The 23,962-nt window shown below is 45.3% G+C and overlaps 1 protein-coding gene across 1 annotated transcript; it reads left to right on the top strand.

The window, feature by feature from the left end:
- Window positions 1-5,694: 5,694 nt before the first annotated feature.
- On the top strand, window positions 5,695-15,509 carry MRPL11 (mitochondrial ribosomal protein L11). The gene is made up of 7 exons (XM_032233764.1): window positions 5,695-5,801; window positions 6,594-6,679; window positions 7,018-7,163; window positions 9,313-9,408; window positions 11,164-11,257; window positions 12,767-12,926; window positions 15,192-15,509. Exons 3-7 carry the CDS (start codon window positions 7,041-7,043, stop codon window positions 15,319-15,321), a joined length of 603 nt encoding a protein of 200 aa, XP_032089655.1. The 5' UTR covers window positions 5,695-5,801; window positions 6,594-6,679; window positions 7,018-7,040; the 3' UTR covers window positions 15,322-15,509.
- The last annotated feature ends 8,453 nt before the right edge of the window (window positions 15,510-23,962 follow it).

Genomic DNA, 23,962 nt, shown 5'->3' with positions numbered 1-23,962 from the left:
CCTTTTCTCCTTTCTTTTCTCCCTTTCCTTTTCTCCTTTCCTTTCCTCCTTTCTTTTTCTCCTTTTCCTTCCTTTCCTTTCTTCCTTTCCCCCTTAACTTTCTTCCTTTTCCTTTCCTTTCTTCCTTTCCCCCTTTCCTTTCTCCCTTTACTTTTCTCTTTTCCTTTCCCCCTTTCCTTTCTTTTTCTCCTTTTCCTTCCTTTCCTTTCTTCCTTTTCCCCTTAACTTTCTTCCTTCTCCTTTCTTTTCCTTTCCTTTCTTCCTTCACCCTTTCCTTTCCTTTCTTTTTCTCCTTTTCCTTCCTTTCCTTCCTTTCCCCCTTAACTTTCTTCCTTCTCCTTTCTTTTCCTTTTCTTTCTTTCTTTCCCCCTTTCCTTTTCTCCTTTCCTTTTCTCCTTTCCTTTCTCTCTTTCCTTTCCTTCTTTCTTTTTCTCCTTTTCCTTCCTTTCCCTTCTTCCTTTCCCCCTTAACTTTTTTCCTTTTCCTCTTTCTTTTCCTTTCCTTTCTTTCTTTCCCCCTTTTCTTTCTTCCTTTCCCTTGCTCCTTTCCTTTCTTTTCCTTTCCTTTCCATTCCCTTCCCTCCCTCTTGTTTATTTTCATGAACCAGGACAAATTTGGGGCTGTTTTGTGCCTGGGAATATTCGGGGCTGATCTTCACATCCTCCTCATCTTCTGTACCCTTCCCACATTTTTTCAATGCTGTTTTTGTCTTTCCTTACACTCCTACAAACGTCTGATATATTCCCCCCTCCCCCCCCCCCCCGCGATGGATGAAGGAGAAACGTTTTCTGTTCTGCTGCTGTGATGTTCTGCTTCCCTCTTTGAGAAGAAATCCGCTTCTGAGTTTAGGTAATGATCATTAAACAGGTCATCCTCCTGTTCGGCCTCGCCACGTGGCAGGCGCTGTTCTATTTATTTTATTTATAGATTTATTGCACATTTGTCCCATTTTCCTCCAAAGACCCCCAGGTACCTGCACAGACACACACCTTCCCCGTCATCCTCACAACAACCCTGTGAGGTAGGCTGGACCAGAACCAAAGTTGCACCAGGGTTTGAAGGTGCATTTCCCCTTCCCTCCCAGGCATAGCTCAGTGTTCCCATTTCTTTAAGTAGCATTAAATGGCTAGTGAAAGGTCGTGGGTTTTTTTTGGGGGGGGGGGGAACCCACAACTTTTTAAAATGGGAAATGAAGGTTATACAAATGGAGTTTGTAACGTGTGCCATGCCTGTTGTTGTTTTTTTAACTTACAAAAAAAAAAGGTGGAAGAAGGTTTTAAGTAGGATGTCCAAAAAGCACAATATTTGTTGTGGCCCTCAGTGGCCAGTGGAGCTGATGGCAGATTCGGACAGTGAGGAGGGTTGGGGAGGAACCTGGGCCAGTCCTGGAGTCTGGGGAAGGCTCTGAGGAGGGCTCTGTGTTGGAGGCAGAGAGTGGGCCAGGGCTGTCTGACAGTTATCAGCTGCCTTCAGAGTCAGACATCAGTGAGGCAGAAGAACAGCTGGAGCCTGTTCCCAGTGGGTGCATGTGCAGAGTCGCCAGACGAAGGGAACAGCGAAATCGACTTGAGAGTAAGGACACAGGTGGACGGTGAATGGCCCCTCCCAGGGGAAATAAAAGAGGAGCGAAAGGGGAGTGGAGTTTGCAGGAGACAATTAGCTCGCTTCATTGGTTCGTGACTCTCCGAGACTCCTTTTGCAGAGATCGGCCTGGCAGTTCTCCAAGCCAGATAAGGTCTGTGACTGTAAATCCTCCCTTGAAAGACTTTGCTGGATGTGAATGAGCAGAATTCACAGCCAATTAATAAAAGGGTTTTTTTGTCAGGACCAGGAGTTTGCATCATGCGAAGCCTCGGTCAGAATAACAGTCATGAATCAATGGGCACAATGAGACTTTTAAGTTTGAATGAGAAATACAAATCAGGCTGCGAGGAACAGATCCTTCCAAAGGATCTGGTCCAGCAATGTTTAACTGCTGTCCTCTTTTATCAGCAGCGTTATGGGTGACCTGTGATGAGAAATGCATCTATTTGCTAGAACGGAAAAAATATTGTCCTGAAAATGATCTCGTTTGCTTGGCCCCTGAGAAAAATAAATCCAGAGCTTGTTCTTCTTGGCCTCCTATGTGTTCAATTCCTCCGGCGTCTTTCTTTTCTCCCAGCGTGTAAAACCAATTGGTTTAGCTCAGTTACAGAGATGTAAGTTTGAGGAAGGAACAAGCAGTTTTTGTGGAAATTCTGTAGATAGCAAGGGCCTGCATCTGATCCGTCAGCCTAAATGTTGGCTTGAAGAGAACGGATGTGAGCCAAAAGGCCGAGGAGGAAAATTAGCCAGAGGTCCCCAACACATCTGGGGAGACAGATGATGATTTACTGTGATTGACAGGTTAGCAGGCCGCACAGAGTCTTTTTGGAGAGCACAGACTGGGCCTATTTTGCAAAGGTTGAAGGGCGTTCTCCAGCCAGAACTGGCTGCAATAAATCATATTGGCTGCATTTCATTTAAATGAGGTTGCATTTAGTTGCTACGTCTCCGGGCATTTTTCAGAGGGTGTCTTGCTACCCATAATCTGGGGGTGCCAGATAAGCCACTATTTGCCATTCAAAAACACCAGGATGACCATTTTTAGAAGCAGGAGATGAAGTAAGCCAGAACTAATGTACTGTATGGCTTTGTCCAGTTCTAAAAAGTTGGGACTTTTCGGTGCAGTTGCCAACCTTCGCCAACAGAGGGCGGTGCTCTACTTGCTCTCTTCCCCTTTTTCTAAGTTCAAAGCTGCTCAACAGAACTGTGAGAAGTACTGACCTCTAGTGGATTAGGTTGGGAATCGCATCTGAAAAGCCAACAAAGGAATACACATGTACAAGTTTAGTGACGGTTCAAAATTACAACAGAACAAATGATTTAGGAGCATTTTTTTCAGAGTTATGATGCCTGTAGCATCCCCATGATCACGTGATCAACGCTTGGCAACTGGTTCATATTTATGAGAGGGCTGAAAGCCCTATGAAGCGGTATATAAATCGAACTGCTATTGCTATTGCTAATCACAAAATCACGTGATTCCCCTTTTGTGACTGACAAGCAAAGTCAATGAATTGAATTGAATTTATTATATTTCTATGCCACCCTATTCCCAGAAGGGACTCAGGGCGGCTCACAACCAAGTCGGGGGGGGGGGGGGATAGGAGGATGCCAGATTCACTTTGACAACCCAGATTACCAACTTAGCAACTGCAGAGATTCACTTGACAACTGCGGCATGAAAGGTCGTAAAATGGGGCAAAACTCACGTAACAACAAAAATTGTGGGCTCAGTGGCGAGCGTACGTAGAGGACTACTTCCACTGGACAAGGAAAGAGAAGTTCAATTGATGCCTTCTGATGGATGATCCAGTTTTTATCGACGGACTTTTTGAGTTATTTCTAGTGGGATGAATAATGAGATGCGGCGTGAATGCATTTTGGCTTCCTGGTTAATTAAACTGAGGATCGAAAGAAAACCTATTAAAGCATACCTTTTGGATCTTTCCTCCCCAAAAGATGGATAGATTTCAGATTCGTTCCTTTTTTAAAAAGAACTTTAAAAATTTGTCTTTATCTGTTTCTCTAATGATGTGCTGCAGAAGTATTGGCGTTTCCAGTATTTTATTCCTAATTCCATCCAGTTCCATTGTTTTTCATTCAGGATCTGGCAATCATCTATTTATAAAGCGTTTGAAAATTAAAAGTGATATTCTTGGCTAAATACTAATATACATCAAGAGCAACGAACCCCTTTCGTTCAAATACTGTTGAACAAGTAGTATCTCACACCGGTGAGTTTGGTAGACCAGATTGTGCATTTAATATGTTTCCTTTTCGAATGGAATAGAATATTCTTTATTGGCCAAGTGTGATTGGACACACAAGGAATTTGTCTCCGGTGCATAAACTCTGTATACATACAAACAAGAGTCATAAACCATAAGATACAAACATCAAAGTGATAAATCATAAGATACCAATAGTAGAAGATAAAAAGGAAAGATGAGAAGGATAATAGTAATACAGCCCCTATTACATGGGTAAGTGTCCAAAATTTTTTATTTTGCGAGGGAATTCCAGTTATCCACTCTAAACCTTAAGAATCTCTTATTTTGTCATTCTATTTTTATATGGAGAATTAAAAATGCCCCCATTGCTCCTCTTGATAACAGTTTATAACACTTGCAGCGTGGCTGGCGTTCCCTGATTCCCCCCCCCAGCACCATTTTGTGACTAGCCACCCTGCAGTGTAGTCCTCTTGCCATTCTACCCCATCTCCGGGACAGCGTTTAATACATTGATTTGTCCTATTTAAATACAGGTAGTCCTTGAATAAGAATTCATTTAGTGACCATTTCGAGTTAAGGCGGCACCGAAAGAAGTGAGTGATGACCATTTTCATACTTAACAACCATTGCAGCATCCCATGGTCACGTGATTGGAATTCAGACATTTGGCAAGTGACCCATATTTATGACAGTTGCGGTTTTTTCGGGGATCATGCAATCCCCTTTTGCAACCTGACAAGCAAAGTCAATGGGGAAGCCAGATTCACTTAATAACTGTGTGACTTACCTAACAACTGCAGTGATTCACTTAACAACCATATTACTAGCTTAACAGCTAATGATTCACTTAACCATGTTGCTAGCTTGTGATTCACTTAACAATTGTTATTAGCTGCTAAGCTAGTGAGTCACTTAACTGTATTACTAGCTTAACAGCTGCAGTGATTCACTTAACAACCGTGTTACTAGCCTGTGATTCACTTAGCAATGCTGTTACTAGCTTAACAGCTAATGATTCACTTAACAACCATGTTGCTAGCTTGTGATTCACTTAACAATTGTTATTAGCTGCTATGCTAGTACTTAACTGTATTACTAGCTTAACAGCTGCAGTGATTCACTTAACAACCGTGTTACTAGACTGTGATTCACTTAGCAACCCTGTTACTAACTTAACAGCTAATGATTCACTTAACAACCATGTTTCTAGCTTAAATGATTCACTTAACCATCCTGTTATTAGCTGTTAAGCCAGTGAGTCACTTAACAACCTTGTTAAGCAGTTTAACAGCTGCAGTGATTCACTGAGGCAACACAAAATGGGGCGAGGTTCACTTAACTATGTATTGGTTAGCAATTTTGGGCTCCATTGTGGTCCTAAGTCGAGGACTACCTGGACTGCCCCTCTCCCTCACTGAGGGGCTCTGTTGGGGTGGGGACTACAAGGAGAAAGACCGACCACAGCCCTGCAAGGCAGTCCACTGCTGCCTGGTAAGGAAAAGACGGGGCTGAGGGCTATTTTGGAGGCCCAGCCACAACTCTTCCTCGTTCCTCAGGCCTCGTTTGAGGGACCCCCACCACGAAAACCGCAGCGGGGGCCATATTTTTAAATATATATTTATTGGACTTTTAAAAATTATATCACATGGAAAAAGCAGCTGGGGAAAGATTTAAGCACGGAAAGAGTCCTTGGTCTCTTTGCTGAGGCGAGGAGAGCGCCATCTTTGCGTTTCCCCTCAAAAGCAAAACAGAAGCCGACGGAATTCTCCCGTTGCCATGGGAACGGAACGGAACCCTCCCGGCGTGCCCCGCGCGCGCTCGGGCGCCTCGGTGACGTCACTGCGGTCCGGGGTTGCTTAGGTGAACGGGCGCCATTTAACGCCAATGGGGCAAAGCGAGGGCCTCCCGGCATGCAAAGCGCCCGGGTTGACCTCGCTGACTCCAAGATGGCGGCGCCCATGTAGGGTTTCCTTGAGGGAATCCGAGGTAGGCGGTTAGGCAGGGAAGGGCGCGACGGAGAGGCCAGGAGGCGGCGAGAGACGGGAGGTCGAGGCTTAGCAAGGGAGGCCCGGGAGGGGGAAAGGGATTTGGACCTGGTGGGATTCTTCTCCGGGATTTTCTGGATAAAAGCAGTGGCTCCTCCGATTCTTCTATATTGGATTACGGGCTGAAAGTGGAAATGGAGTTGGTTGGAGAGAAACGGTGATGATAAAAAGTACCTCTGCACTACATACTTTAATTAATTGAATGGGTGGACTTCAACTCCCAGAATCCCCCGGCTAGCATGTTTTAAGATGGGTGGACTACAACTCCCAGAATCCCCAAGCTAGCATGCTTTAAGATGGGCGGACTACAACTCCCAGAATTCCCCAGTGAGCATGCTTTAAGATTAATTGGCTTCAACTCCCAGAATCCCCCAGCCAGTATCCTTTAAGATGGGTTGACTTTAGCTCCCAGAATCCCCCAGCCAGCTTGCTTTAAGATGGGTGCATATAATCCTCTGGGTATTGAACTACAAAGCACCCAATGTGCTGGATTTACTAATTGTGCTATAAACCCAGTCCAGTGCCCTCCCAGGCGAGTTGGGTGACAATCCTAATTTCAGGCTGGAAATATTGGACATCGTGATAACTAGGTTACTGGAAGAAACTAGGTTGGGGATGGCTGTAGTGTTAGATATTGAGAAGTGATAGTATTGCAAAGGAGGCTGGATGCATATATTCTATGGCTAAATGGGGACTTTTTGTAGAAAACCAACTCTGTTTTCCTCTGTTGCAGGGCTGTGATTTGGCATCCCTTTTTGCTACCTGTGCCATAAAACTGGAGGTGCTGAAAAGGAAAAACCGGACATCATCAGCCTCAAAGCAAGTATTCTAACTGTCTCCTGGCTGTGCTTTGAGATGTTTCTCGGCATCTATTTGGATCCCTATCCCTGTGAAACTGATTTTTTCTCCCAGTGGTCTCCATTTCAAACATTCTGTATCACATTTGCTCTGTCCTTCTTGTGTAAGATCAGTGTTTCTCAGCCTTGGCAGCTTTAAGAAGTGTGGACTTCAACTCCCAGAATTGGGCTGGCTGGGGAATTCTGTGAGTTGAAGACTACACATTTTAACTTAAGGCTCAGAAGCAATTGGTAATAATAACCGTTCTGAGATTCCAGTCCTCTCAATCCCCTTTCTCAATTAATCTCTTTTTAATCTAGGTCTGTGCAGAACTGATAGCACCATGTCAAAGCTTGCCCAAGCTGGCAAAGCGGCACTGAAGATAACTGGTGGAGGTGTCGTCCGGTCAATCATCAATGCTGGACAGGCTGTTCCAGGTCCACCTCTAGGACCTGTTCTTGGACAGGTAAGCACCGGAGAAAGACAGGATAGGAAAGTTAGGTTAATTTTTATAAAGGTAGGATCTGAGACTAGGCAAGGGGTGGGGGAACGATGGTCCCTTTATGACTTGTGAACTTCAACTCCCAGATTTCCTGAGCCAGCCATGCTGCTTATGAACTTCAACCTGGCTATTCCGGCAGGCCTGGGGCTGTTGACCTCACTGTTGAGGTCCAGCCCTGATCAGATTGAGTGCATGTGTGATGTTTTTAAATTGTCTTCCTTTATTTTTTTATTATTTCTTTTTTTCTTTTTGCTTTGTAAGTCGCCCGGAGTCTTTCGGGATTGGGCGGCCTATAAATTTCATTAATAAATAAATAAATAAACTCCATGCTGGCTCAGGAATTCTGGGATTTGAAGTCCACAACTCATAAAGGGGCCATTGTTCCTCACCCCTGGACTAGACCAGCGAAGCAGAAGTTCTGGCCACAGAACTGGAATGCGAACTTCTTTTGTTGTTGTTCTCCTCCAGCTGAGCCAAGATTAGCTATGCATTAATGAAATAACTTGCAAACAAGGCTCATGTAACACGCTAAGTATTTTTTTCAGAAGAGCACACACACTGCTGTGTTTTATGTTGGACATAATCAGGAAGCAAGGAGTTTAAATGACTACAGGTTTATTGCGGGTTAATACGCCCTACAAGAATCTGAACTACTCACTGTCAAAAGAGTAGATAAGGGAAGGTGGGGAATGGAAGGATTTAGACTCCTTGCAGACAGCTGGTCATTTGCATTCTTTTAGAGCAGTGATGGGCAACCTTTTTGGTGTGGTGTGTCAAAAATCGGCAAAAAATCGAGCATAACTCGCGTTGTGTGTCACTTCGACAAAAACATAATTTTGCGCAATTTATAGTTTAAACTACAAAAATGTATAATTGCAATATATAATTGTATTTAATAAACCAAAAACAAATTATTTAACATACCTGCTTAGTAACTTCTTTGTTCATCAGTCAATTTCGTATGTTGCCCTTGATATTATTGAACTTGTTTGGGGTGCCGTGAACCAGGGCTGTGGAGTCGGCTGCTTCCAGCTCCACGTCCTCATCAACATGCCGCTCCAGCCCGCCCCTGCTATGAATATTCCTAGTGACGCGAGGGCGAAGAATATGAATATTCATAGCGGAGGCAGGCCAGAGCGGCATGTTGATGAGGACGTGGAGCTGGAAGCAGCAGACTCCACAGCCCTGCCGTGAACTGAGATAAGTGAGGGGGAGGGCGAATTCTTTAACTAACCAGGAGTAGACTCTCTGTGCCAGCCTGACTGGAGAGAGGCGCGCACTGTTCCCGCGCTCCTCTCCTGCGGGTCCTCCCTCGCCGCGCTGATGACGTGTGTGCGCACGGCATGCACGCCTTACCAGCAGCCCCTGCGCTCAGAAAGGGGCGGCGGCGATACAGTAAGTGAGTGTGGGTGGGGGAGATCACACGTCCCACCCCCCCCACCCCGTTCCTCCAGCACAGATTCTTTCATCCTCGGCGGCTGTGCAGGAGCCGAGGATGAATCGCATGAAATCCTGTGCATGTCACCCCAAATGGCTACGCGTGTCAGCACTGACACGCGTGTCATAGGTTCGCCATCACTGTTTTAGAGAGTCCTTGAGGCCACTTGGAGGCTTGTCTGTGTCCTCAGGGTCACCTGAGTAGTGCAAATGGGTGTGGAGCCTTCTTGGAACTGCTGAAAGGACTGTGTTGTAGACCGGAGATAGATGATGTCGTGTTTCTCCCCCTCTGTTGAGAGAGGGCTGTTCAATTTGGACATAGATGGCCTCTTTGACCCCTCTTTCAAACCAGAGGTCCTCTCTGTCCAAAATGTGGATTTTGCTGTTCTTTAAAAGAGTGGCCTTTGTCTTTTCAATGCAGATGGACTGCTGAATCTTATCCTGTTTGGTTTGTTCTCCTGTGGCCTCAACGACTCTCTTAAAAAATGCAAATGGCCAGCTCTGTCTGCAAGCAGTATTAATCCTTCCAATCCCCACCAGTTCCCCACCACCAGTCACAAAAAAACACTGGATTGGCACAAAGAGTCGATTTCTGGGAAAAAGTTAGGATCCTCGAATTGAGGTTTTAAAATGGCTAAATTGCCATCTCTCTCTCTCTCTCTCTTCCCGCAAAAAGTATGGCATTCCCATCGGACAATTCTGCAAAGATTTCAATGAGCGGACCAAGGACTTCAAACCAGGCATCCCGCTGCCCACCAAAATCATCATAAAGGTGAAACGAGATCTTCCTTTCTTAATTTCAATGGGTTTTGCAAGTAGGAGGGGCTAGAATGGAAATTCCGGGATTCTTGAGCAACATCCTGAACCCCCACCCCCCTCGAGTTCAGGAGCCGGCCTGGAATTGCCCCACAGACCATCTATTCTTTCAGACATTTTGACACAATACACTTAAATTCCAGGCTTAGGCCTGGCTGCAGCTTCTTTTAAACCAACGTTTTCCAACCTTGGGGGTCTTATAAAATAAGCTTACTGGGGAATTCTGGGAGTTGAAGTTAACATTAAATAGCAATAGCACTTAGACATATATCGCTTCACTTAGACATATATCGCTTCACTTAGACATATATCGCTTCACTTAGAGAGGGCTTCCGGCCCTCTCTAAGTGGTTTACACAGTTAGCCTTTTGTCCCCAACAATCCTCGTTTTACCGACCTGGCGAGGACAGAAGCCTGAGTCAACATTGAGCTGGTCAGGATTAAACACCTGGCAGTGGGTAGAGTTAGCCAGCAATACTGCATTCTAACTTCTGGGAGGTTGGGAAGACAATAGCACTTAGACTTTCATACCGCTTCACAGTGCTTTACAGTTTCTCTAAGCAGTTTACAGAGTCAACCTCTTGTCCCCAACAATCTGGGTCCTCATTTTACCGACTTTGGAAGGATGGAAGGCTGAGTCAATCTTGAGCCTGGTGAGACCCAAACTGCCACCAGTCAGCAAAAGTAGCCTGCAGTACTGCACTCTAACCACTGCACCACCCCAGCTCTTATAAAGCACACACAGATATATAAGCAAGTGCCAGCTAATAACATAAAAAGAAGAATAAAAGAATCTTACACTGATAAATCAAGAATTTATGGGTGCAGGCAATAGTTTTCTGAAACATAAACTTGTTATGATTAATTGGATTAATTAGAATAATATATCTATAATGAATTTATCTTTAAGAATGCTATTGCCTCAATATTTTTATATCCTTGATTATTCGATATATAATTAAATATATTAATTACAAACTTGGCCAATTTAAAGCATGTAGACTTCAACTCCCAAAATTCCCCACCCAGCCAAGTTTGGAAACCCCTGATATGTAATAATAAAGAACTAAGAATTACAAAGGTAAACTGTGACGTAGTGGCTCAGTGGCTAAGATGCTGAGCTTGTCGATCAGAAAGGTCGGTAGTTCAAATCCCTAGCGCCGCGTAACAGAGTGAGCTCCTGTTACTTGTTCCAGCTTCTGCCAACCTAGCAGTTCGAAAGCTCGTAAAAATACAAGTAGAAAAATAGGGACCATCTTTGGTGGGAAGAGAACAGCATTCTGCGCGCCTTCGGCATTGAATCATGCTGGCCACATGACCACGGAGAAGTCTTCGGACAGAACTCTTTGGCTTAGAAACGGGGAAGAGCACCGCCCCCCAGTGTCAGGAACGACTAGCACATGTGTGCGAGGGGAACCTTTACCTTTAAGAATTACAACTGAAGTTAAATAAAGTGATAGCTCTGTAGCAAAGAACAATCTGTGCTTTTAATTTCTGTTCTGACCAAATATTTTGACTATCTATGGGCAAGAAAAACCGACCACAAAAGGGTAAAAATGCATCCCCAACATTGCATTAAAGAGAACACAATAGAGACATAATTTTTAATAATGTATTGGAATGCCTAATACATTATGTTTCTCAATATATAAGTTTCATAGAATTCCTGGATTCTGTATTTATTTCTCCTCTTTTCTTTTTCGTCGCCATAGTCTGACAGGTCTTATGAACTTCAGATAAACAAACCAACAACCAGTTACTTTTTACTTTCGGCAGCTGGGATAGAAAAGGGAGCTTCATCGCCTGGTAAGTAGAACCGCAAGAGATGACAGATAGAGACAAAATACTGTTTAATACAGCGACTGTATTAAAAATTAGAAGAAGAAGAAAAAAATAGAAAATACAAATTGGGAAAATAGTATTATGCATAATGATATATAGTAGAATTTATTATCATTGCAATGTGCATATTAACATTAGAAGTTGGAAGACCATGATTACGTATATTTAATTGCATTATTATTGTGTAAAGAGTAGATTAACCCAGACAATACACTGCCCACAAAATATGTATGGCTGTTAAAGGGAAAATTACAAAGAGAGAGTGTGTGTGTGTATACATACATATACATACATACGTACATAACATACACACACACACACACGCACACACACACACGCACACACACACACACTGTGGCCCAGTTGCCAAGTATAGGTAGTCCTCAACCTATGACCACAATTAAGCCGAAAATGTCTGTTGCTAAGGAAGACGTTTGTTAAGTAATTTTTTCCCCATTTTATGACTCTTCCTCCTCCTCCCCCTCGTCATCCCCCTTCTCCCAGTTCAGCCACTAGGCTACGGGTTGGGATGGCTTTGAGCTTGGAAGAGCCATGGCGACGCAGTGGTTAGAATGCAGTATTGCAGGCTAATTCTGCCGACTGGCAGCAGTTCGATTCTGACGGGTTGAAGGTAGAGTCAGCTTTTTGTCCTTCCGAGGTGGGTAAAATGAGAACCAAGATTGTTGGGGGCAAGAGGCTGACTCTGTTACCTGCGTAGAGAAGGCTGCAAAGCACTGTGAAGTGGCATATAAGTCTAAGGGATATTGCCCTCCCTGTGGTTAGAATACAGGACTGCCGACTGCCAGCAGTTTCATTCTGACCGATTGAAGGTAGACTTAGCCTTCTGTCCTTCCGAGGTTGGTAAAGTGAGGACCCAGATTGTTGGGGGACAAGAGGCTGTAAACTGATTAGAGCTGAAAAGCACTATGAAGCAATATATAAGTTTAGTACTATTGCCCTTCCTTCCTTCCCTCCCACCCTGTGGATAGAATGCAGTATTGCAGGCTAGCTCTGCTCATTGCCAGCAATTCAATCCTGACCAGCTCAAGGTTGACTTAGCTTTCCGTCCTTCCAAGGTGGGTAAAATGAGGACCCAGATTGGGGGCAAGAGGCTGACTCTGTAAACCGCTTAGAGAGGGCTGTAAAAGCACTGCGAAGTGGTATATAAGTCTAAGGGCTATTGCTATTGTCCTTCCTTCCTCCTCCTTTCCTTCCTTTTCATTTCCTTCCTTCCTTCCCAGTGGTTAGAACACAGAATTGCAAGCAAACTCTGCCCACAGTCAGGAGTTTGAGCCTGACTGGCTGAAGGTCAACTCAGCCTCCCATCTTTCTGAGGTGGGTCAAATGAGGACCCAGAATGTTGGGGGCAAGAGGCTGACTCTGTAAACCATTCAGAGAGGGTTGGAAAGCACTGTGAAGCAGTATATAAGTCTAAGGGCTATTTCTATGTATAACCATCTCCATCCCCGGCAGGACATGAAATAGCCGGGATGGTGACCCTGAAACACCTGTACGAGATAGCGCTGGTAAAATCCCAGGACCACTCAATTATGATCCGCGACTGGCCGTTGGAGACGATGATCAGGAGCCTGATGGGAACCGCTCGATCAATCGGCATCAAAGTAGTGACAGAGTAAGTATCAAGAGGGACAAGGGGGTGGGGGCAGGGGGAAGCTGGAAGGACCTGGTAGGACCAAGAGAGACGGGAAAGACATCTTGCTTTGTGTAGTCCTCCACTTACGACCACAAATAAACCCCAGACTTCTATTGCTAACCGAGACAACGGTCAACTTGAGCTCTGCCCCGTTTTACAACCTTTCTTGTCACAGTTTTGTGAGTGAATCTCTGCAGTTGTTAAATTAGGAACACCGTCTTTAAGTGAATCTGACTTCCCCCTTGACTTTGTCAGAAGGTCGCAAGAGGAGATCACCTGACCCCGGGACACCCTGACCGTCATACCTATGAGTCAGTTGCCAAGCGCCTGAATTTTGATCACGTGTCTGTGGGGAGTGCTGCAGTGGTCCTCAGTGTGAAAAACGGCCATAAGCGCACTTTTCAAGTGCCACTAAATGAACTGCTGTAAGTCGAGGACTGCCTGTGCCTAGGACCGCTTCCTAGGACCCCTGTTGAGAAAAGGAAGGTGAAAAGTGACAGGACAGAGTTCCGAGGTGCATTCAGGAACTGGCGAAAGGACAACTGTGGGTGTCAATCATCCCGCTGCCTTTCCCAGCAAAAGAAATTTTTATTGCCAAGAGTAAAACTTTACCGGCGAATTTATCCAAGCACTGAAGAAGCGAAGCCAGTTCTGAGATTTTGTTGCGAAAAGCAACAAAACCCACTTTTCTTTCCCTGAACCACCACCATCCACCAATCCAGGGGAAGCATTTATTTATTTTTAGAAAATTTTATTAATTTCATATATACATACACAATTATATGATCTCATAACTGTTATTAATAATATGTATTTATAACAATTTTTCCCCCTACAGTTGACAATATACTTGAAATTGCTTTCTTACCATCCCATAACTCCATCTTATCTTACAACATTCCTACTTCTTCTTCTTTCCTTCCCTCCTTCCTTCCCTCCCTCCTTCCCCCTTCCCTCCCCCCTTTCTTCTCTCCTTCTCTCCTCCTTCCCTCCTTCCTTCCCTCCTTCCTTCCCCCTTCTCTTTCTTCTCTCCTTCCTTTCTTCCTCCTCTCCTTTCCCTTCTCTCCTTCCCCTTCCTCCCCTTTACCCTTCCCCTCATCCTCCCTTATCTCCCCTCTCTCCTACTCTTACATTCCCTCCAATTCTTCCTCTGCTTTTCCCTCTCTCCTATTCCTCTCCTTTTCTCCTCACCTTCCTATCTTTCCTTCTACCCCTCCTTCCATCCACTCTATCCGTTGTTGTGTTTACATATTCTCCTCTTCAGGGGGTGACCTGGTTCTTCCCCCCCCCCCCCTAATTTGAAGTTATAAAAAAGGCAAGATTTACATTTTTTGGGGGGGAGTGGCCTGCACCCTTTTGAAAGTCTTCAGACTTTCTGACCTTGGCCTTGCGAGATTTTCTCAGGCTGCAGACGGCTCACATAGATTCCTTTCCTCCCTCCCGCTTCCCACACGTTCCACTCATGCCCCTCCCCACTGCCCCAGCTGCTTTTTCAAGCCGCGAGCAAGAAAGGTGCTTTGCAAGTCAGCCTTAGATCCAGATTAACAAGAGTTGGAAGGGAGGTCATCCAGTCCAACCTCCCCGCCCAAGGAGACCCTACATCATTTCTGACAGATGGCAGACCAGTCTCTTCTTGAAAGCCTCCAGGGATGAAGCTCCCACAACTTCTGAAGGCAACTTCTGTTCCATGGCTTGATTGTTCTCACTGTCAGGAAATTCCTCCGTATTTCCAGGTTGAATCTCTCCTTGGTCAGTTTCCATCCATTGTTCTTTGTCTGGCCTTCAAAGGTGCTTTGGAAAATAGTTTGATCTTCTCCTCCTCTCTGGGGCAGCCCCTCAAATATTGTAAGGCTACTATCATGTCTCCCCTGGTCCTTCTCTTCACTAGACCAGCCATGCCCAGTTCCTGCAACCATCCATCATGTTTCAGCCTCCAGTCCCCTCATCATCCTGGTTGCTCTTCTCTGCACTCTGAATCTCAACATCTTTTTTTTAATAGAGTGGTGATCAGAACTGGATGCAGGATTCTAGGTGTGGTCTTACTAAGGCTTTATAGAGTACTATTAGTACCTCACTTGATCTTGATTGTATCCCTCTTGTTAATGCAACTTAGGATTGCGTTGGCTTTTTTGGGCTGCCGCCGCACACAGTTGACTCACATTTAATTGACACCTTGACAGCGAGTGTTTGCGTGCGCGACAAGCGGACCGTTGTAAAACCTTCGCTCTTCTCTCCTCCGGTTAGGTTAAACCCTGAAGAATACGGAGCCTTTCTGAAGGAGCGCGAGGAGAGGTTGGCAGCCGAGGCGGAAGCCAGAGCCGCTGAACGGGTAGCGAAGAAAAAAGAGATTGTTGCAGCGGCTGCAACAGCTTGAGAGGTAGAGCCCTCGGGAAGGTGATAATTCTAAGCAGGGGGCTTGCCCGCATCCTCTCATTGCACGGGAGCCGATGTTTGCACAAAATCCCGCAGGTTGAAGAAGCGAAGGAAGAACTGCTCAGTGGCAGGTGACTCGGAGCTGCCAAAACTCGGTTGCTTGTGTCATTATCGTCAAGACTCTTTTAAATTAATCACGGCAAACCAAAATCTTTCCCATGTCCAGCTCATGTCGATATATCTGGGTTGGTTGTTCAGATTCCTGACTTCTGCCTTTCTTTCTTTCCCCCCTCCTATTTTTATTTTATTCAGAAATAAAACGTTAAAAGTACAAAAAAAAAAAAACCATTGGGGAGAGTAAGACTCTTCCCATGTGTTGGATGAAAGAATTGTGGTCATTATGATTATTTTGTTTGTTTGCATTCAGTCCTGATGCATCTCTCTCTCTTCCTTCCCTCCCCAGCAAATACTCTGTTTTACCCGAAAATAAAACCTTTCCAGAATAATAAGCCCAATTGGGCTTTTGAGCACGTGCACTAAAGCCAGCCCTCCCCCGAAAATAAGCCCACCCCAAAAATATTACAACACAGCAGCAGGCAAGAGGTGACCATGCTTGCCGCTTCCTGCACCTCAAAAATAAGACCTCCCCAAAAATAAGCCCGTGCTTATTTGGGGGGTCAAAAGAAAATAACACCCTGTTTTATTTTTCGAGGAAACACGGTATTTTTCTCGCCCTGAAAAATACTTTCGGCGTACTTCAAAAAAAAAAACCCTCTGCAAAACTCTTTTCTACAGGATTAAGACCACATTTTAGGCACTAAGCTGTGTCATTCAGTGTCCACCAGAGGTCCCACTGATAACGTTGACTGACAATTTACTGCAGTCATTCAGGTTTTCTTTTTTAATATAAAATATCACAGTGATTGTAATGTATGAATCTTCTCGGGATAAATGGGCATAATTTGGCATAATTTGGGAATGAGGAAGATAATTAGTGTTAGTGCTTTTATCGGTGAGATGCAAATGTGTCATACTATTTTTCCCGAAAATACAACCTGCCCCAAAAGTAAGTTCTAGCTTGATTTTTACACGGGTGCCCAAAAGAAGCCCTACTGTATTTTTCAGATTATAAGATGCACCGGTGTATAAGATGCACCAAGATTTCGAAGAGGTAAGTAAGAAAAAAAAACGTTTTTGTCCTCCCTGGCCCCCAGGATCACTCTGAAGGCTTCATCGGGGCTTGGGGAAAGCAAAGACGCCAGTTTTGGCAAAAAATGGATGGAAAACGGGCCATTATTAGAGAAAACGGGCCGTTTTTTGAAAAAACGAGGGCATTTTTGCCTCCCCCCCCCCCCAGGCCTGCTGAAGCCTGCAGAGTGCTTCTGCTGGAGGAAGGCAAAAAGGCCTCCATTTTTCGCAAAAATGGGATGCGGTGGGCGGGGCTTCGGGAAGCCAAAAATGGCTGTATTCGGTGTATAAGATGCACCAACATTTCCACGCTCTTTTGGGGGGGGGAGATGGGGCGTCTTATACTCTGAAAAATATGGTAATTAAGATCCCATCCACTCCAGGGTGCACAGGTAAAAAGCTAGGATAGGGATGGGTGTGTGTATATTGATAGATAGATGATAGATTGATAGATAAGATAAGATAGATAGAGAGAGAGAGAGATAGAGATAGATAGATAGATAGATAGATAGATAGATAGATAGATAGATAGATAGATAGATAGATAATTTCCCACTCCTAATTTCCACCTCTACTTTCCAACCATTTATAAAAGAAATCCCTTGTTCAAAAATACTATTCTGTATCTTTTTAGTGTCAGTCTGTCCATTTCTGCACAATCTTATTTTTTTTTTAATTACATCATTTTTCCCAATGTCGTGCAAATACAATCCCTGCTGCTGTCAAAACTTGTATTATTAAGTATAGTTTCCCTTTACAACACTCTTCAGTATTATGCCGAGCAAAAATATTTCTGGCTTATAAATCTATCTGATGTTTTAACATTTTTTCCCAACCACTTCTGCATTTTTGTCCAATGTTTCTTTGCTTTTACAAATCTCCACCACATATGATAACACAGGTCTTAAAGTGGCCAAGGCTAGATACCCTTGGCATAAAATCAATCATACTGCTGAAAATAACCTAGCCGAGGCCAGAACTAATCTAAATCTTTTTATTTTTTGACAAGATTTAAATACATCTTTTATATATTTTTATTTTGGGGCCTACATGGATTCATCCTTTCCGACTGAACTACTGGCGAAACTATGATAAAAAAAACCCAGCAGCTCTTAAAATTGATTGGTGCGTTTGGGAATCCCATCAGTGACATCAGAGGCTAGTGGTTGCTGCCTTTTCATTGGTACCTGGGGTTTCCATAGCAACAGATGAAGCTTCTTAGCATCCTTTTGCTACAGCTGGGGTGAGAGTTGACTGGGCCTGGATACACACATGGGAAAGGCAACTTAACTAGCTAAGGTTGCAGATAGTACATAGTTGGGAGTACAAAGAGGGAATCCCCTGTAGATATTTTTGCCCCAGAAATGTCAAATTCCAAGTTCTCTTTTTGGGAGCTGATTTATTCATGATAGAAAGTATTTCTCAACCTTGGCAGCTGGAAGATAGGTGGCTCTCCATGTTGCATGAAGGCTGGGGAATTCTGGGATTGAAGCCCACCCCTCTTAAAGCAAGCTGGCTGAAGAATTCTGGGAGTTGAAGTCCACCCCTCTTAAAGCAAGCTGGCTGGGGAATTCTGGGAGTTGAAGCCCACCCCTCTTAAAGCAAGCTGGCTGGGGAATTCTGGGAGTTGAAGTCCACCCCTCTTAAAGCAAGCTGGCTGGAGAATTCTGGGAGTTGAAGTCCACCCCTCTTAAAGCAAGCTGGCTGGGGAATTCTGGGATTGAAGCCCACCCCTCTTAAAGCAAGCTGGCTGGGGAATTCTGGGATTGAAGCCCACCCCTCTTAAAGCAAGCTGGCTGGGGAATTCTGGGATTGAAGCCCACCCCTCTTAAAGCAAGCTGGCTGGGGAATTCTGGGAGTTGGAGTCCACTCCTCTTAAAGCAAGTTGGCTGGGGAATTCTGGGAGTTGAAGTCCACCCCTCTTAAAGCAAGCTGGCTGGGGAATTCTGGGAGTTGAAGTCCACCCCTCTTAAAGCAAGCTGGCTGGGGAATTCTGGGAGTTGAAGCCCACCCCTCTTAAAGCAAGCTGGCTGGGGAATTCTGGGAGTTGAAGTCCACCCCTCTTAAAGCAAGCTGGCTGGGGAATTCTGGGAGTTGAAGTCCACCCCTCTTACAGCAAGCTGGCAATAATGACCAGAGTGGTTTCTATCTACTTCAGCTTCATAGCATATCCAAATTGCAAGAACATTATACCAACCAGGGCAATGGCACCCGTCTTTTAAACTAATTATGTTGGCACTGGCTGGCAGCAACTCTGAGTTTGGATAGGGAAGGAGATTGGTTCCACTATTTTATTTCATTATTTCATTAGATTTTGTTTTATATATTATTTACATGGTGCCTCTCTCGCAGTTGAAATGACTGTTGAACTGCTGATCCTAGAATCATAGGACTGAAAGGGACCTTGGAGGTCTTCTAGCCCAACCTTCTGATCAAGGCAGGAATCCTTATACCATCTTGGTCAAATGGCGGTCCAGATTATTTTTGAAAAATTCCAGTGGTGGAGCACTCACAAGCCAGGAGGCAAGCTGTTCCACTGATTAATTGTTCTCACCATCAGGAAAGTTCTCCTTCATTCCAGGTTGAATCTCTCCTTGTTCCATCCATTATTCCTTGCCTGGCCTTCAAAGATGCTTTGGAGAATAGCTTGACTCCCTCTTCCTTGGGGCAACCCCTGAGATATTGGAAGACTGCTATCATGTCTCCCCTGGTCCTTTATTCACGATATCACCTTTGAAACTAGACATATCCAGTTCCTGCAACCGTTCTTCATATGTTTTGGCCTCCAGTCCCCTAATCCTCTTTGTTGCTCTTCTCTGCACTCTTTCCAGAGTCTCAACAAAATTTTTGTATCGTGGTGACCAAAACTGGACGCAGTATTCCATGTGTGGTCTCACCAGTGCTTTGTAAAACAGTGCTATCACTTCTCAGCGTCTTAATGATACCCCTCTGTTGATGCAGCCTCGGACTGCATCGGCTGTCTCATCATTTTTTATCTCAGATTTTTTTTGGGAAAAAAAGTTTAGATGGAAAGCAGGCATCCTGGTCAGTCAGGATGAAAAAAAACGAGGGTTTTGTTTTCTGTTTTCCTTATCTTATATCTCTCTAACATCCCTGGTGCCAGCCATCCTCTGTTCAGGTACAGAACATGTAGAATTGTAAGGGGGTCCTCGGGGGGTCATCTAGTCCAACCCTCTGCTCGAGCAGGAGAGTCTACCCTGCTTCAGACACCAGCGGCTGTGCAGTCTCTGCTTAAAAACCTCCAGCGATGGTTGGAGAAGAGCCTTTCAACTATTAACATGTCTCTCTCTCTCTCTCCTCCAGTCCCTGAGATGCTACCCAAAACCTGCCCATCCCCTTGGATGCTGTTGCTATGGAGATGTGATGCAGGCTGAGAGGAGGGAGGAGGGGAGGGAGGCCCGGATGACGCAAGAGCTCAGTTGCTTAGTGCCACTTGTTTTTCCCCTCTCTCCCAAGCCTTTTCTCCAATTTTGGCTGCAAAAGGGAGAATGAAGCTGCGTCAGCTCTCCTTCCTCCCAGATTTAAAGGGACAGAGATCCATTCAGGAGGAGTGGAAATGTGAGGCCTTTTTCCCCCCCTGAAAATTCAGCATCCAGACTGGGCATCCCGCCCTTCCAAACCTCCCTTCCCCATCCAATTCTAACCTCCTCGTGTTGTCTCCCAAAACGATTTTCCCTTGCCATCAAAGCAGCAGTTGGGCTGGCATTCAGCGTAGCTGTGGCCAGCCACTGCCACAATTCATTGCTGACTCGAAGGAGCTTATTCACGGCCTTGGGGAGCTAGGATGGAGGAGTAAAATGGTGAGATGAAATTGTTAATTTTTTTGCCTGAAAAGGATGGGACAAGGAGCCGACCATAACTCTGACATGGGAAAATGGAGGGGGAAGAGGAGGAAGAAGGAAAGAAGGAAGGAAAGAAAGAAAGAAAGAAAGAAAAGAAGGAAAGAGGGAGAGAGAAAGAAGGAAGGAATGAAGGAGGAGGGAAGAAGGAGAAGAAAGGAGGAGGGAAGAAGAAGAAAAGAAGATGAGGGGGAGGAAGGGGAGAACATGACAAGAAAGGAGGAGAAGAGAAAGAAGAAGAAGAAGAACTAATCCATTGCTATGTCCAGAGTCTAGGCTTTGAACAGCCCTGACATAGGCTGCAGTTCAACAGGTGATGCCCTCTTTCTTCCAGTCAGGTGAACAGATGGAAGGGGTTGGATGAGGGCCCCATGAGTTTAATTCGAGAGAAATATCCAAGATTGTCCAACCTTAAGAGTTGTGGACTTCAATTCCCAGAGGTTCCCCAGCTAGCATTCTGGGAATTGAAGCCCACAGATCTTCTTCCATGAGATATCTATTTTGTTTTTGACTCAACATCTGATGGATGGATGGATGGATAGAAAGAAAGATAGATGGATAGATAGAGATAGATATAAGATAAATAAGACAGATAGATACCCCCTCATTTGATAGAGGGATGGAAATAGACAGATTGTGTTTGTGTGTGTGTGTGTGTGTGTGTGTGTGTGTGTGAGAGAGAGAGAGAGAGAGAGAGATGGATAGATAGATATCACCTTTGATAGATGAGTGGTTGGCTGGGTAGGTAGGTAGGTAGGTAGGTAGATATAAATGAGATAAGAGAGACAGATGACCCTCCTTTGATGGATGGATGGAGATAGAACATACAAATTAGATAACTAATACAAATTAGATGATAGATAACAAGATGGATAGATATTGAGGGGTGCATGAACCATGGATGTATATAGAGATGGATAGATAGATATTGATAGGGATAGATAGACAGACAGTCACAGACTGAGTGACTGGCCACAGGAAATCAGGATTTATGGTTTGGGGGCTGTGTGTAGTGCAAACTGTGGCTTATTTAGCAAACCACGGTTATGCACGCCAAGACCGCAACCCAGCTGCATTTCCACCATGAAACTATGCCAAAATATTGTCCTCTGGGATTTGTAGTTTAGCCTGCTTCGGAAAACTACGGCGCGGGGCTGTGAACCGTGGCTAGTCCGTGGCCGCGGGCCATTGTGGGTCGCTCCAAAGCCAACAGCTGAACATAACCGTGTTTCCGTGTGTGTGTGTGTGTGTGTATGTGTGTGTCAAATGGAAGACACTGGGACACAGGTACACAAATATCTATTTGGAGCCTGTCCTATTTGCTAAAAGAAGCAGAAGGACTGGATAAATTTGATGTTTTTTTCCCCCCCAAATCTGCTCTCCATGCAGCATAAAAGCAAACGCATCAAGATTTGGGATCTTGGAATCTTGGAATCGGTGACCTACTCTGTGGGGGGGGGGGGGGGAATCTCAAGACTTCTATAACCAGCAAGCGATTGCAGCTTTTTGCCTAAACATCCTGGGCCACGGTTACAAAATCACCAGTCTTCAATGCATGGGGTTTTTTTTCTTTTCTTTTTGTCGTCTTCTTTTTTTGGGGGCGGGGGGGGGAGTCCTAGCTAGGTAGAAAAGTAAAAATAGAGTGTGCTGAGTTATTAAAAGTAACAGATTAAAGGCAGGATCAGTGCGGGGGCTGTTTTATGTAACAAGGTGGCAACCCCGCCATTGGCGCGTTTTGGCCACCAAGCCCCTCCTCTGCTTCTCTCCCTGCCTTGCTTGTCAGATGTATTTCCTTCCCTCCCTCCCTCCTTTTTTCCCCCTCGACTCGAGGCATGCGCAGACCGGTTCCTTCCTGCTGAAGCCCAGACCTTGCTAGAATTCATCCGGAGAGCTTTGCTCAGCTCAAAGGAGAGCAGAGTCGGAAGGGACTTTAGAAGGCTTCTAGTCCAACTCCTTGCTGAAGCAAGAGACACCCCCCGTCCCTCGTAGCCACCTCGGACAAACTGCTCTTCTGTAAAACCTGAAGGGAAGGGAAGGATTCATCCTCCTTGCAGACAGCTAGTCATTTGCATCCTTTTTAGAAGGTCGTTGAGGCCACTTGGAGGTTTATTTGTGTCTTCTTTAAAGACCTTTCGCTTCTCCTCCAAGAAGCTTCTTCAGTTCTGACTGGATGGTGGGGAAGGGAAGGATTGATCCTCCTTGCAGACAGCTGGTCATTTGCATCCTTTTAGAGGGTCGTTGAGGCCACTTGGAGGTTTATCTCTGTCCTCAGGGTCACCTGAGTAGTGCAAATTGATATGGAGCCTTCTTGGAAGGGCTGAAAGGACTGCGTTGTAGGCAGGAGATTGGTGGAGAAACCAAACAGCCACTTCACAAACGCATGGCACAACATAAGACCCTGAGGACAGAGATAAACTTCCAAGTGGAAGCCCCTTTGGGACAACCATGACCTGGATGACTAAGAATCTCCTCGTAGATATTTACCGGATATGATATCCCCTGAAAAAAACAGACTTACGAACATTTTTCACACTTAACGATCATTGCAGCATCCCTGTAGCCACAGTGGCGCAGTGGTTAGAGTGCAGTACTGCAGGCTACTTCTGCTGCCTGCAATTTGGCAGTTCAAATCTCACCAGGCTCGAGGTTGACTCAGCCTTCAGAGGTTGGTAAAATGAGGACCCAGGCTGACTCTGTAAACCGCTTAGACAGGGCTGTAAAGCACCGTGAAGCGGTATGTAAGTTTAAGTGCTATTGCTATTGTTCCTTCCCTTCCTTCCCTTCCTTCCTTCCTTCCTTCCTTCCTTCCTTCCTTCCTTCCTTCCTTCCTTCCTTCCTTCCCTCCCTCCCTCCCTCCCTCCCTCCTGGTGGTTAGAATGCAGTATTGCAGGGTAACTGTCCACCGTCAGGAGTTCAATCCTGACAGGCTCAAGGTTGACTCAGCCTTCTGTCCTTCTGAGGTCGGTAAAATGAGGACCCAGATTGTTGGGGGCAAGAGGCTGACTCTGTAAACTGTTTAGAGAGGGCTGTAAAACACTATCAAGCGGTATATAAGTGTAAGTGCCATTTCCTTCCTTCCTTCCCTCCCTCCCTCCCTCCCTCCTGGTGGTTAGAATGCAGTATTGCAAGCTAACACTGCTCACTGGCAGGAGTTCGATCCTGACCAGCTCAAGGTTGAATCACCCTTCCATCCTTACAAAGTCAGTAAAATGAGAAACTGGGGGTGAGATGGCGACTATAAACCGCTTAGAAGGGGCTGTAAAGCACCGTGAAGCGGGATATAAGTCTTAAGTGCTTAGTGCTGTTGTCACGTGATCAAAATTCACCCGACGGCCCTTTGCCGAACCAGCAGCGTCACTGGGGAAGCCTTCGCCACCGTCTTGCCGACTTCACCACCGCAACGATTTCCGCCGAATAGCCCTGTCCCCCCCCCCAAAAAGTCATTGATAAAGGGAAGCGAAGTAACGGAGACCTCGCTTAGCAACGGAGACGCCTGTGGGCGTAACTCGAGGACTCCCTGTCTAGCCCCCAGGCCCAAAGCTGGGGAAAGCCTTTGCTAAGACAAATCTTGACATTCCTCCAGGATTCCCTTTC

The sequence above is a fragment of the Thamnophis elegans genome, chromosome 17 (genome assembly GCF_009769535.1).
Source record: "Thamnophis elegans isolate rThaEle1 chromosome 17, rThaEle1.pri, whole genome shotgun sequence".
NCBI classification, from domain to species: domain Eukaryota; kingdom Metazoa; phylum Chordata; class Lepidosauria; order Squamata; family Colubridae; genus Thamnophis; species Thamnophis elegans.
Note: the sequence above shows the minus strand (reverse complement) of the source record. Positions and strands in the feature narration are given on the sequence as shown.

Excerpts from the sequence above, each read along its gene's own strand:
- MRPL11 (XM_032233764.1), top strand. The coding sequence starts at position 7,041 with ATGTCAAAGCTTGCCCAAGCTGGCAAAGCGGCACTGAAGATAACTGGT. Across the intron at positions 11,258-12,766 it reads AAAGGGAGCTTCATCGCCTG|GACATGAAATAGCCGGGATG; the intron begins GTAAGTAGAACC and ends CATCCCCGGCAG. Across the intron at positions 12,927-15,191 it reads GGCATCAAAGTAGTGACAGA|GTTAAACCCTGAAGAATACG; the intron begins GTAAGTATCAAG and ends TCCTCCGGTTAG.